Raw genomic sequence first — 13,384 nt, 5'->3', positions numbered from 1 at the left:
GTATTTACCGAGGAAATACATTGGATTTTATTTCTAACGGAAATAACGGGATTCATGTTGCATGGAAATGCCAGACAGAACAATGAGGCGGCAAGTGTTGTTGTTTATCTCAATCCTTTCTTTCACATCGGTGCTCTGCCAGGTCAGCTACTCCATTCCTGAGGAATTGGCAAAAGGCTCATTAATCGGTAACATTGCTCAGGATTTAGGTTTAGACAGAAAAAGACTATCATTAGGCAAAGCTCAGATTTTTACAGGAGACAGCGCAGAGTACATTGAGCTGAACAGAGAACGAGGAGTCCTCCTTATCAAGGAGAAAATAGACAGAGAAACGCTATGTGGACAGACGACGCCCTGTGCTTTGCATTTCCAGGTTATTTTAGAAAGTCCTATGGAATTTTACACCGTTGCTGTCGAAATCACAGATATAAATGATAACACCCCAATATTTGAAAAATCTGACATGGAGTTTAAAATAAGTGAATCTGCTGCAATAGGAGCAAAATTCTTGTTAGAGAGGGCAATAGATCCCGATGTTGGCATGAATAGTCTACAGAGTTATTTTCTGACTAAAACCGACAATTTTGTTCTGAAATTGAAAGATCAGCCCGATGGAGAAAAGATAGTTGAAATGATTTTACAAAAATCACTTGATAGAGAAAAACAGGAGGAGATATTTTTAGTGTTAACAGCGGTTGACGGAGGGGAACCAAACCTATCTGGCACGGCACAGATACGTGTTACAGTGCTTGATGTCAATGACAATGCACCTGTTTTTACAAAGACTGTTTATAGAGCTACAATACCTGAGAACGCCCCTAAAGGTACAGTCTTAACCAAGGTTAGTGCTTCAGATGCTGATAAAGGGTCAAACTCTAAGGTTACGTATTCAATATCCAACTCAGCTGCAGATGTACGAGACATGTTTAAAATTAATGAATTAAACGGGGAATTGAGCTTGAAAAGTAATGTAGATTATGAAAAGGCACGCAACTATCAAATACACGTGCAAGCCAGTGATGAAGGGGGGCTGACCGATTCATGTAAGATTACGGTTGAAGTAATAGACATTAATGATAACAAGCCAGTTATTAATATAATGTCACAGACTAATGTAGTTTCCGAGGACTCTAAACCATCAACAGTTGTGACTATGGTAAATGTTCAGGACCTAGATTCCGGAGATAATGGCAAGGTTCACTGCGCAATAAATGAACATATTCCTCTTACATTAAAGCCAACGTCAAATCATTTTTTTAATCTAGTGATAGACAGTGATTTAGACAGAGAGACAGCATCTGAGTATAATATAACTGTGACCTGCTCTGATGAGGGAGTGCCCTCCCTCTCCAGCAGCGTCACTCTCACCTTACAGATCTCTGATGTGAATGATAATGCGCCTGTCTTTGAGAGGAGCTCATATGAGGCCTACATTGTAGAAAACAACACACCAGGCCTCTCTATATTCACAGTGAAAGCCAGAGACGCTGACTGTAACCAGAATGCCCGTGTTTCTTACATACTGGAGGACTCCTCTGTTAACGGAGTGCCAGTCTCCTCATATGTGTCCGTTACTGCTGATAGTGGAGTCATCCATGCAGTGCGCTCTTTTGACTACGAGCAGATCAAAGACTTCCACTTCCGCGTCAAAGCGCAGGATGGAGGCTCTCCTCCACTCAGTAGCAATGTGACTGTGAAAATACTGATCCAGGACCAGAACGACAACCCTCCTCAGGTTCTGTACCCAGTCCAGACTGGAGGCTCTCTGGTGGCTGAAATGGTGCCTCGTTCAGCAGATGTGGGCTATCTGGTCACTAAAGTGGTGGCTGTTGATGTGGACTCTGGACAGAATGCCTGGCTCTCCTATAAACTGCAGAAAGCCACAGACAGGGCGCTGTTTGAAGTGGGCTTACAGAATGGAGAAATAAGAACTATCCGCCAAGTCACTGATAAAGATGCTGTGAAACAAAGACTGACTGTTATAGTGGAGGACAACGGGCAGCCCTCTCGTTCAGCTACAGTCTTTGTTAACGTGGCGGTGGCGGACAGCTTCCCTGAAGTGCTGTCTGAGTTCACTGACTTTACACACGACAAGGAGTACAATGACAACCTGACTTTTTACTTAGTCTTGGCTTTGGCTGTAGTTTCCTTCCTCTTCATCACGTGTTTAGTGGTTATTATATCAGTGAAAATCTACAGATGGAGACAGTCTCGCATCCTGTATCACTCCAATCTCCCTGTGATTCCATATTATCCACCACGTTACTCAGACACTTTGGGGACAGGGACTCTCCAACACGTGTACAATTACGAGGCTTGCAGGACGACTGACTCCAGAAAGAGTGACCGTAAGTTCGGCAGAGCTGGTAGTCAGAACGTGCTGATAATGGACCCCAGTTCTACAGGGACGATGCAGCGGATACAGAGTGAAAAGAGCATCCTGGATGAACCAGACTCTCCTCTAGAGGTTAGACCGCTTAAATACCGTTTCAGTGTATTCTTAATTATTTAAAATGTTATTCTTGTTACACAACTGTTTGTTTGGTAAGAAACAGATGAGCATGCAATTGTGAGGGACATTTTGCGTTTAGGTACAGAGTTGTATGCTCTATCCAACAATATAAACTGGTTAATTTTTCAAACATTTTAACTTCAATCTGTTTTCCTGAAAGACACGATTTATTGTTTAAAGAATAATAATAATAATAATAATAATAATAATAATAATAATAAAAAAACAATAATAATAATAATATTAATAGTAAGTGTTGTTTTTAGTAGTAACAGTAGTAGTGGAAGAAAAATAAATATTTCCCATCTATTATGGCTTTTTATGGCATCAAGTTATTCGAAAAACAGCTCGTGCAGTCCGGGAGATTGGGCTCTCATTCAGAGTTGATTCACTTCAGAACTTCGGACAGCGACATGCATAGGACAGCCTCATGTTTAGTCTGTCAACTGATGTTTCCACAGTTTTAATAGCAATCTCTTCATGTGTTCTTCTCATTATTTGTAAACTATTATGATTATGTAGTGAAACCTTTGATTTTCCAAGATATATTTATTCCTTTCAAATCTTTGAATTTGATGTTTTGTCCACCCACCCTATTGCTAAAATATTATATCTGCAAGCTCTGATTAATATGGTGTCATTCATTGTGTATCTATTCTCTTTGAATAAATAATTATTAAAACAGCCTAAACCGTAAACACGATACATTACAATAATCTCTTCCTGTAGTCGTTTGTAATGTCCAAAATATTACTTATGTGTTGTAAATACATTTCCAGATAGTTTACACTGAGGTCGCCTGAGCTGAATTTTAGTCGGTGTTCTGCAGTTTTATAATATGGACTCTTAGGGCCGCTGTTGACCAGAGTGTTGATGAACGAGAGCAGGGTTGTAGCAGCACCTCCCATGTAACATCGCCACAGTACAGAGAGAACACGACGGGAAAGAACAGACAGTTCTGGTTGTGGAGCATTTTTGAAAAAGAAGAGGAAAGATTTTGATCTGGAAGACATTTGCTTCCAGTGAGTGGATTACGCAGCTGTTCATTTGAGATTTGACACTGTTGTGTCTGTTTTTGTTTGGTATATAAGCAGACTGTGGACTCTCACTGGGGAAAACGGATAGAACAATGAATCGGCAAGTGATTTTGTTTATCTCTCTCATTTTCCTCGAAACGGTGTTCGGGCAGGTCAGCTACTCTATTCCAGAGGAAATGGCGAAAGGCTCTTTGGTGGGCAATATAGCGCAAGATTTAGGTCTAGAAATAAAACGTTTGATATCAGGTAAAGCTAAGATTTATACGAGGAACACCGACGAGTACATCGAGCTGAGCAGAGAAAGGGGAGTCCTCCTCGTCAAAGAGAGAATCGACAGAGAGGTGCTGTGTACAGAGACGGCGCTTTGCGCTTTACATTTTCAGATTATTTTGGAGAATCCTATGGAGTTTTACACTGTTACCGTCCAGATCACAGATATCAATGATAATTCGCCAACTTTTGAGATAAATGAGATGAAATTCAAAATTAGCGAGTCGGCGATTAGCGGAGCAAAATTTGTGCTAGAACGAGCTGTGGATCTTGATGTTGGAATCAACGGTGTTCAAAACTACGAATTAAAACCAACAGATAATTTTGCTTTGAAACTGCACAATAACGCTGATGGAAATAAAAACGTTGAGATGGTGCTTCAGAAGCCATTAGACAGAGAGAATCAGGAGCAGATATCTCTTGTGTTAACGGCTGTAGATGGAGGAGAGCCGCAGATGTCAGGAACAATGCTGATTGTCATTACAGTTTTAGACTTCAATGATAACGCCCCCGTTTTTACACAGCCAACATACAAGGCCACAGTTACTGAGAACTCACCTAAAGGCACAGTTGTTGCCACTGTTACAGCCTCAGATGCAGATCAGGGCTCCAACGGTGAAATAACGTATTCAATCACAAATACGTTAGAAAATGTCAGGAAAGTGTTTGAGGTAAATAAAGAAAACGGCGAAGTTTCATTAATTGGAAACATCGACTTCGAAAAGTCAAGACACTTTCAAATAAATGTACTTGCTAGTGACGATGGAGGACTCACAGATTCTTGTAAATTGATTGTCGATGTGCAAGACGTGAATGACAACAAGCCTGAAATCAACATAATGTCAAAGTCAAGTGTGATATCAGAGGATGCCAAACTCAATACAGTGGTTACAATGATAAATATTGAAGACAAGGACACTGGAGAAAACGGTAACGTGAAATGCTTTATCAGCGAAAACATACCCTTCATTTTAAAATCATCAACCAATAATTTCTATAGTTTAGTGACAGACAGTGATTTAGACAGAGAGATCGCTACTCAATACAATATAACTGTGACCTGCTCTGATGAGGGAGTGCCCTCCCTCTCCAGCAGCGTCACTCTCACCTTACAGATCTCTGATGTGAATGATAACGCGCCTGTCTTTGAGAGGAGCTCATATGAGGCCTACATTGTAGAAAACAACACACCAGGTCTCTCTATATTCACAGTGAAAGCCAGAGACGCTGACTGGAACCAGAATGCCCGTGTTTCTTACATACTGGAGGACTCCTCTGTTAACGGAGTGCCAGTCTCCTCATATGTGTCCGTTAGTGCTGACAGTGGAGTCATCCATGCTGTGCGCTCTTTTGACTACGAGCAGATCAAAGACTTCCACTTCCGCGTCAAAGCGCAGGATGGAGGCTCTCCTCCACTCAGTAGCAATGTGACTGTGAAAATACTGATCCAGGACCAGAACGACAACCCTCCTCAGGTTCTGTACCCAGTCCAGACTGGTGGCTCTCTGGTAGCTGAAATGGTTCCTCGTTCAGCAGATGTGGGCTATCTGGTCACTAAATTGGTGGCTGTTGATGTGGACTCTGGGCAGAATGCCTGGCTCTCCTATAAATTGCAGAAAGCCACAGACAGGGCGCTGTTTGAAGTGGGCTTACAGAATGGAGAAATAAGAACTATCCGCCAAGTCACTGATAAAGATGCTGTGAAACAAAGACTGACTGTTATAGTGGAGGACAACGGGCAGCCCTCTCGTTCAGCTACAGTCATTGTTAACGTGGCGGTGGCGGACAGCTTCCCTGAAGTGCTGTCTGAGTTCACTGACTTTACACACGACAAGGAGTACAATGACAACCTGACTTTTTACTTAGTGTTGGCTTTGGCTGTAGTTTCCTTCCTCTTCATCACGTGTTTAGTGGTTATTCTATCAGTGAAAATCTACAGATGGAGACAGTCTCGCATCCTGTATCACTCCAATCTCCCTGTGATTCCATATTATCCACCACGTTACTCAGACACTTTGGGGACAGGGACTCTCCAACACGTGTACAATTACGAGGTGTGCAGAACGACTGACTCCAGAAAGAGTGACTGTAAGTTCGGCAGAGCTGGTAGTCAGAACGTGCTGATAATGGACCCCAGTTCTACAGGAACGATGCAGCGGATACAGAGTGAAAAGAGCATCCTGGATGATCCAGACTCTCCTCTAGAGGTCAGACTGCTTTAATTCCATCTTCGTGATTTAAAATGTTATCAATGTTAAGCCGCCTACACATGATCAGTGGCAAAACCGCGAGGTTATGGCGAAGAGCAAAGAGGCAAAGCGCAGCAAAGGAACGTTCTGGAATTGGTTGAGCCCATGGTTGCGCCATGAAAGGTCAACGTCAACGAAGTCAAAGTTGAAATAATTTTATCTTTGAGGGCAGCGCGGCAATTACGAACTGTGTGCGACGCTCTCTCCATAGGAAATCAATGGAACAGCCTACGCAGATCGGTTTTGCCCCAGATCATGTGTAGGTCGCTTTACACAACTATTTTTTGAGTAACAAACCGGGGATCAAACAATTATGAGGGACATGTTGTGTTAAGGTAGTTTTATACTTTAACAATGTAAAGTAGTTACTTTTTTTTAGACATTTTGTGCTAACTTCGTCTGCTTTCCTCAAAGGAATTTGAAATACCATACATTTTAACTTCAATCTGTCTTCTTATAGGACGCGATATATTTGTTTTATAATGATTATAGTTTATTATTATTATTATTATTATTATTAGTAGTAGTAGTAGTAGTAGTAGTAGTTAGTATGAGTTTTCCAGTTAATATTGCTCTTCATGGCATCACGTTATCCGAACGACAGCTCGTGCAGTCTGGGAGTTCGGTCTCTCATTCAGAGTTAATTCACATCAGAACTGCGGACGGTGACATGCATAGGACAGCCGCATGTTTAACCTGTCTGTCAACTTCTGTTTCCACAGTTTTAATATCGGTCTCTTTCTGTGTCGTTCTCATTTTTTTTGTCAATAATTATCATTATGTAAATAAACCTTTTGATTTTCCAAGATATTTGTTTTCCTTTCCGATCTTTCAATTTGATTTTGAATCCACCCAATCGCTGATATATCTGCAAGATCTGATTAACATGGTTTCATTCACTCTGTATCTATTATCCTTGAATATATGATTAGTAAAACGGTCTAAACAGTAAACACGATACATTTAAATGTCTTCCAGTAGTCGTTTGTAATGTCCAAAATATTACTTATGTGTTGTAAATACATTTCCAGATAGTTTACACTGAGGTCGCCTGAGCTGAATTTTAGTCGGTGTTCTGCAGTTTTATAATATGGACTCTTAGGGCCGCTGTTGACCAGAGTGTTGATGAATGAGAGCAGGGTTGTAGCAGCACCTCCCATGTAACATCGCCACAGTACAGAGAGAACACAACGTGAAAGAACAGACAGTTCTGGTTGTGGAGCATTTTTGAAAAAGAAGAGGAACGATTTTGATCTACAGGACTTTGCTCCTATGAGTCGGTTATGCAGCTGTTCATTTGAGATTTAACATTGTGGTATATGTTTTTGTTTGGAATATAAGCAGACTGTGGACTCTCACTGGGGAAAACGGATAGAACAATGAATCGGCAAGTACTGTTGTTTATCACTCTCCTTTCCTTTGACTCAGTGTCCGGGCAGGTCAGCTACTCTATTCCTGAGGAAATGGCGAAAGGCTCTTTGGTGGGCAATATAGCGCAAGATTTAGGTCTAGAAATAAAACGTTTGATATCAGGTAAAGCTAAGATCTATACGAGGAACACCGACGAGTACATCGAGCTGAGCAGAGAAAGGGGAGTCCTCCTCGTCAAAGAGAGAATCGACAGAGAGGTGCTGTGTACAGAGACGGCGCTTTGCGCTTTACATTTTCAGATTATTTTGGAGAATCCTATGGAGTTTTACACTGTTACCGTCCAGATCACAGATATCAATGATAATTCGCCAACTTTTGAGAAAAATGAGATGAAATTCAGAATTAGCGAGTCGGCGATCAACGGAGCAAAATTTGTGCTAGAACGGGCTGTGGATCTTGATGTTGGAATTAATGATATTCAAAACTACAATTTAAGACCAACAGATAATTTTGCTCTGAAACTGCACAGTAAAGCTGATGGAAATAAAAACGTGGAAATTGTGCTACAAAAACCTTTAGATAGAGAGAAACAAGAGCAGATATCTCTTGTGTTAACGGCTGTAGATGGAGGAGAGCCGCAGATGTCAGGAACAATGCTGATTGTCATTACAGTTTTAGACGTCAATGATAACGCCCCCGTTTTTACACAGTCAACATACAAGGCCACAGTTACTGAGAACTCACCTAAAGGCACAGTTGTTGCCACTGTTACAGCCTCAGATGCAGATCAGGGCTCCAACGGTGAAATAACTTATTCAATCACAAACACACTGGACAATATCAGGAAGTTATTTGAGGTAACTAAAGACAACGGCGAAGTTTCATTAATTGGAAACATTGACTTCGAAAAGTCAAGACACTTTGAAATAAATGTACTTGCTAGTGACGATGGAGGACTCACAGATTCTTGTAAATTGATTGTCGATGTACAAGACGTCAATGACAACAAGCCTGAAATCAGCATAATGTCGAAGTCAACTGTGATATCAGAGGATGCCAAACTCAATACAGTGGTTACAATGATAAATATTGAGGACTTAGATTCAGGAGAAAATGGAAATGTGAAATGCTTCATTAGTGAAAATATACCTTTCACTCTGAAAACATCTACAAATAATTTCTATAGTTTAGTGACAGATAGTGATTTAGACAGAGAGAGAGCCTCTGAGTATAACATAACTGTGAGCTGCTCTGATGAGGGAGTGCCCTCCCTCTCCAGCAGCGTCACTCTCACCTTACAGATCTCTGATGTGAATGATAACGCGCCTGTCTTTGAGAGGAGCTCATATGAGGCCTACATTGTAGAAAACAACACACCAGGCCTCTCTATATTCACATTGAAAGCCAGAGACGCTGACTGGAACCAGAATGCCCGTGTTTCTTACATACTGGAGGACTCCTCTGTTAACGGAGTGCCAGTCTCCTCATATGTGTCCGTTAGTGCTGATAGTGGAGTCATCCATGCTGTGCGCTCTTTTGACTACGAGCAGATCAAAGACTTCCACTTCCGCGTCAAAGCGCAGGATGGAGGCTCTCCTCCACTCAGTAGCAATGTGACTGTGAAAATACTGATCCAGGACCAGAACGACAACCCTCCTCAAGTTCTGTACCCAGTCCAGACTGGTGGCTCTCTGTTGGCTGAAATGGTGCCTCGTTCAGCAGATGTGGGCTATCTGGTCACTAAAGTGGTGGCTGTTGATGTGGACTCTGGACAGAATGCCTGGCTCTCCTATAAACTGCAGAAAGCCACAGACAGGGCGCTGTTTGAAGTGGGCTTACAGAATGGAGAAATAAGAACTATCCGCCAAGTCACTGATAAAGATGCTGTGAAACAAAGACTGACTGTTATAGTGGAGGACAACGGGCAGCCCTCTCGTTCAGCTACAGTCATTGTTAACGTGGCGGTGGCGGACAGCTTCCCTGAAGTGCTGTCTGAGTTCACTGACTTTACACACGACAAGGAGTACAATGAAAACCTGACTTTTTACTTAGTGTTGGCTTTGGCTGTAGTTTCCTTCCTCTTCATCACGTGTTTAGTGGTTATTATATCAGTGAAAATCTACAGATGGAGACAGTCTCGCATCCTGTATCACTCCAATCTCCCTGTGATTCCATATTATCCACCACGTTACTCAGACACTTTGGGGACAGGGACTCTCCAACACGTGTACAATTACGAGGTGTGCAGGACGACTGACTCCAGAAAGAGTGACTGTAAGTTCGGCAGAGCTGGTAGTCAGAACGTGCTGATAATGGACCCCAGTTCTACAGGGACGATGCAGCGGATACAGAGTGAAAAGAGCATCCTGGATGAACCAGACTCTCCTGTTGAGGTGAGGCCTCCGTTATAAAGCAATTATTGAATTAATATATGCATTTAGCAATATAGAAAAGCTGACGATAATTACTGGTTGTAGCTGATTTTCTTCAGTGTGCTGTAATAAATGTGTTTTAGCACCACGGACAGCGCTAGACGAAACATCGTAAATGAGGTCTATGCAGGATTGTTGCAGGAGTTCAGTTACCCTATATTTCTATATTTTGGCTTGCATTCTTCTAGGTGCACCGTGTGTGTGTGTGTGTGTGTGTGTGTGTGTGTGTGTGTGTGTGTGTGTGTGTGTGTGTGTGTGTGTGTGTGTGTGTGTGTTTGTATGTGTCCGAGTTTCTGTTTTATCGTGGTTCACTTTTTAAGTAGAATCCCCTGCTAGCAGTAAGTAGTGTAGTAAAATTGGCATACAGTGGTCTTATTCAGACACGTTCATCCTGTTTCTGGCTTTTCATTCTTTGTGCTTTCATAATTAATTTAAAACGAGTTTGGCAATAAGAAGAATCATGTTACAAAATGCGTTTGTTTCCAGCACTTTGAACAATATATTTTTTAACATTACAATGCATGGGCTTTTTAACTCCCAGTATTTTGCAGTTTCGTGTTCTATACTCTTAGGGACGCTGTTGGCCAGCGTGTGGTAGTTTCACTGCAGATCTCAGCAGCACCTCCCAGATCATTTATATTTCTGAAAAGCAAGGTCGAGACAATGCACAGTTCAAAATACTGAAGACACTTCACACACGCAGTGGAGTTGGAAATATATTGATCGACATTTCTGTTGCCGCTTCCTCATTCTTTGTCCTCCAGTGTATGGAAGATAACTGTCTTTTTTGCGGATTATTTTCTGATTCTTTTTGATCGTAGAGAAACGTTGAACGAGACAATGAGACGGCAAGTACTATTGTTTTTCTCGATGCTCTCTCTCTGTTTCGTGCTTGGGCAGGTCAGCTATTCCATTCCCGAGGAAATGTCAAAAGGCTCGTTGATCGGCAACATAGCACAAGATTTAGGTTTAGATTTAAAAAGACTGAAAACAGGAAAAGCACGCTTGCATGTTGGAAACAGCGCTAAATACATCGAGTTGAATAAAGAAAAGGGAGTCCTTCTCATCAAAGAGAGAATGGACAGAGAGGCGTTATGCAAACAAACTACTCCTTGTGCTTTACATTTTCAAATAATTCTGGAAAACCCCATCGAGTTCTATCGCGTTACGGTAGAAATAACAGATATAAACGACAACGCTCCTCTATTTAAAATGAATAATATGCTATTCGAGATTAGCGAATCGGCTGTTAGGGGTGCCAAATTTGTATTAGAGAAAGCATTAGATTATGATGTCGGTATAAATGGGCTCAACAGCTATTCCCTTAACCCAACAGATAATTTCGTTTTGAAACTCAACAACAACGCAGGTGGAGAAAAGGAGGTAGAGATGGTCTTGGAGAAACCTCTTGATCGTGAGAAACAAGAACAACTGACTCTAACACTAACAGCCATCGACGGAGGTGAACCTCAGCTGTCAGGGACAGTGCAAATTCACGTAACTGTGTTAGATGCGAATGACAACGCTCCATTATTTACGCAATCAACATATGAAGCTAGTTTGATGGAAAACTCCCAGAAGGGAACTTCATTGATGACTGTAACAGCTACTGATATAGATCATGGCACAAATGGTGTCGTAACGTATTCAATTTCGAGTAACACTGAGGGAATTTTGGATTTATTTGAAATACATGGCGCAAGTGGTGAGTTGCGTTTGATTGGCAAAATAGACTATGAAACATCAAAACATTATCAGTTAGATGTTAAAGCAAGGGATCAAGGTGGGCTAACTGACTCTTGCAAAATATTATTTGACATTATTGATATGAATGATAATATTCCAATAATAGATTTAATGTCGACTACACAATCTATACCGGAAGATTCCACATTTCAAACAGTTGTTGCTGTTATGAATGTGCATGATGCTGACTCGGATAATAACGGAGTGGTTAAATGTTTTCTTAGTGATGGCGAGCCTTTTATCATTGAAAATACATCAAATGGTTTTTATAGTATACGAACAAACAGTGATTTAGACAGAGAGAGAGCCTCTGAGTATAATATAACTGTGAGCTGCTCTGATGAGGGAGTGCCCTCCCTCTCCAGCAGCGTCACTCTCACCTTACAGATCTCTGATGTGAATGATAACGCGCCTGTCTTTGAGAGGAGCTCATATGAGGCCTACATTGTAGAAAACAACACACCAGGCCTCTCTATATTCACAGTGAAAGCCAGAGACACTGACTGGAACCAGAATGCCCGTGTTTCTTACATACTGGAGGACTCCTCTGTTAACGGAGTGCCAGTCTCCTCATATGTGTCCGTTAGTGCTGATAGTGGAGTCATCCATGCAGTGCGCTCTTTTGACTACGAGCAGATCAAAGACTTCCACTTCCGCGTCAAAGCGCAGGATGGAGGCTCTCCTCCACTCAGTAGCAATGTGACTGTGAAAATACTGATCCAGGACCAGAACGACAACCCTCCTCAGGTTCTGTACCCAGTCCAGACTGGAGGCTCTCTGGTGGCTGAAATGGTGCCTCGTTCAGCAAATGTGGGCTATCTGGTCACTAAAGTGGTGGCTGTTGATGTGGACTCTGGACAGAATGCCTGGCTCTCCTATAAACTGCAGAAAGCCACAGACAGGGCGCTGTTTGAAGTGGGCTTACAGAATGGAGAAATAAGAACTATCCGCCAAGTCACTGATAAAGATGCTGTGAAACAAAGACTGACTGTTATAGTGGAGGACAACGGGCAGCCCTCTCGTTCAGCTACAGTCATTGTTAACGTGGCGGTGGCGGACAGCTTCCCTGAAGTACTGTCTGAGTTCACTGACTTTACACACGACAAGGAGTACAATGACAACCTGACTTTTTACTTAGTGTTGGCTTTGGCTGTAGTTTCCTTCCTCTTCATCACGTGTTTAGTGTTTATTATATCAGTGAAAATCTACAGATGGAGACAGTCTCGCATCCTGTATCACTCCAATCTCCCTGTGATTCCATATTATCCACCACGTTACTCGGACACTTTGGGAACAGGGACTCTCCAAAACGTGTACAATTACGAGGTGTGCAGGACGACTGACTCCAGAAAGAGTGACTGTAAGTTCGGCGGAGCTGGTAGTCAGAACGTGCTGATAATGGACCCCAGTTCTACAGGGACGATGCAGCGGATACAGAGTGAAAAGAGCCTCCTGGATGAACCAGACTCTCATCTAGAGGTTAGAAATGCCCTCCTTTGGTTATGTTAAAGTTACATGTTTAAATATGTCGTATATCTGACAACAGAATGTCAGCACCTTGGACAGAGGCACTACTATTTTACCCACTTTCTCTCTCTCTCTCTGATTTTGTGTCATGTAGTTGTAATAATGTGCTTTCAGTTGTGTTTATTTTCTGTATCTGCCATTTATGTGATGGCTGGAGTGACGGCGCACTCTTTTTGATGACTAATTTTTAAGCTGTTTTATAACACCAGTATTGCATATAATGCTTATTCCTAAACTATT

General features: G+C 41.9%; 2 protein-coding genes across 7 annotated transcripts in view; both read left to right on the top strand.

The window, feature by feature from the left end:
* LOC114562568 (protocadherin gamma-A11) overlaps positions 1–13,384 on the top strand; it is a 262,197-nt gene that overhangs the window by 158,639 nt on the left and 90,174 nt on the right. The window contains exons 1-2 of one of the 6 annotated variants that reach the window (XM_028589036.1): positions 7,293–9,832; positions 12,102–12,184. The exons of 4 other annotated variants lie outside the window; for them this stretch is intronic. In XM_028589036.1, the coding sequence (XP_028444837.1) occupies positions 7,448–9,832; positions 12,102–12,104 (2,388 nt within the window). In that variant the 5' untranslated portion in view covers positions 7,293–7,447 and the 3' untranslated portion in view covers positions 12,105–12,184. Of the gene's footprint in view, positions 1–7,292; positions 9,833–12,101; positions 12,185–13,384 lie in introns of those variants that run through there. One more of the 6 variants, XM_028589031.1, reaches the window with a different exon arrangement.
* LOC114562578 (protocadherin beta-16-like) lies at positions 3,642–6,285 on the top strand. The gene has a single exon (XM_028589047.1). The coding sequence runs from the start codon at positions 3,642–3,644 to the stop codon at positions 6,039–6,041; it is 2,400 nt and encodes a 799-aa protein (XP_028444848.1). The 3' UTR covers positions 6,042–6,285.

The sequence above is a fragment of the Perca flavescens genome, chromosome 10 (assembly GCF_004354835.1).
Source record: "Perca flavescens isolate YP-PL-M2 chromosome 10, PFLA_1.0, whole genome shotgun sequence".
NCBI lineage: Eukaryota > Metazoa > Chordata > Actinopteri > Perciformes > Percidae > Perca > Perca flavescens.
This window is presented reverse-complemented; position numbering and strand designations above follow the sequence as displayed.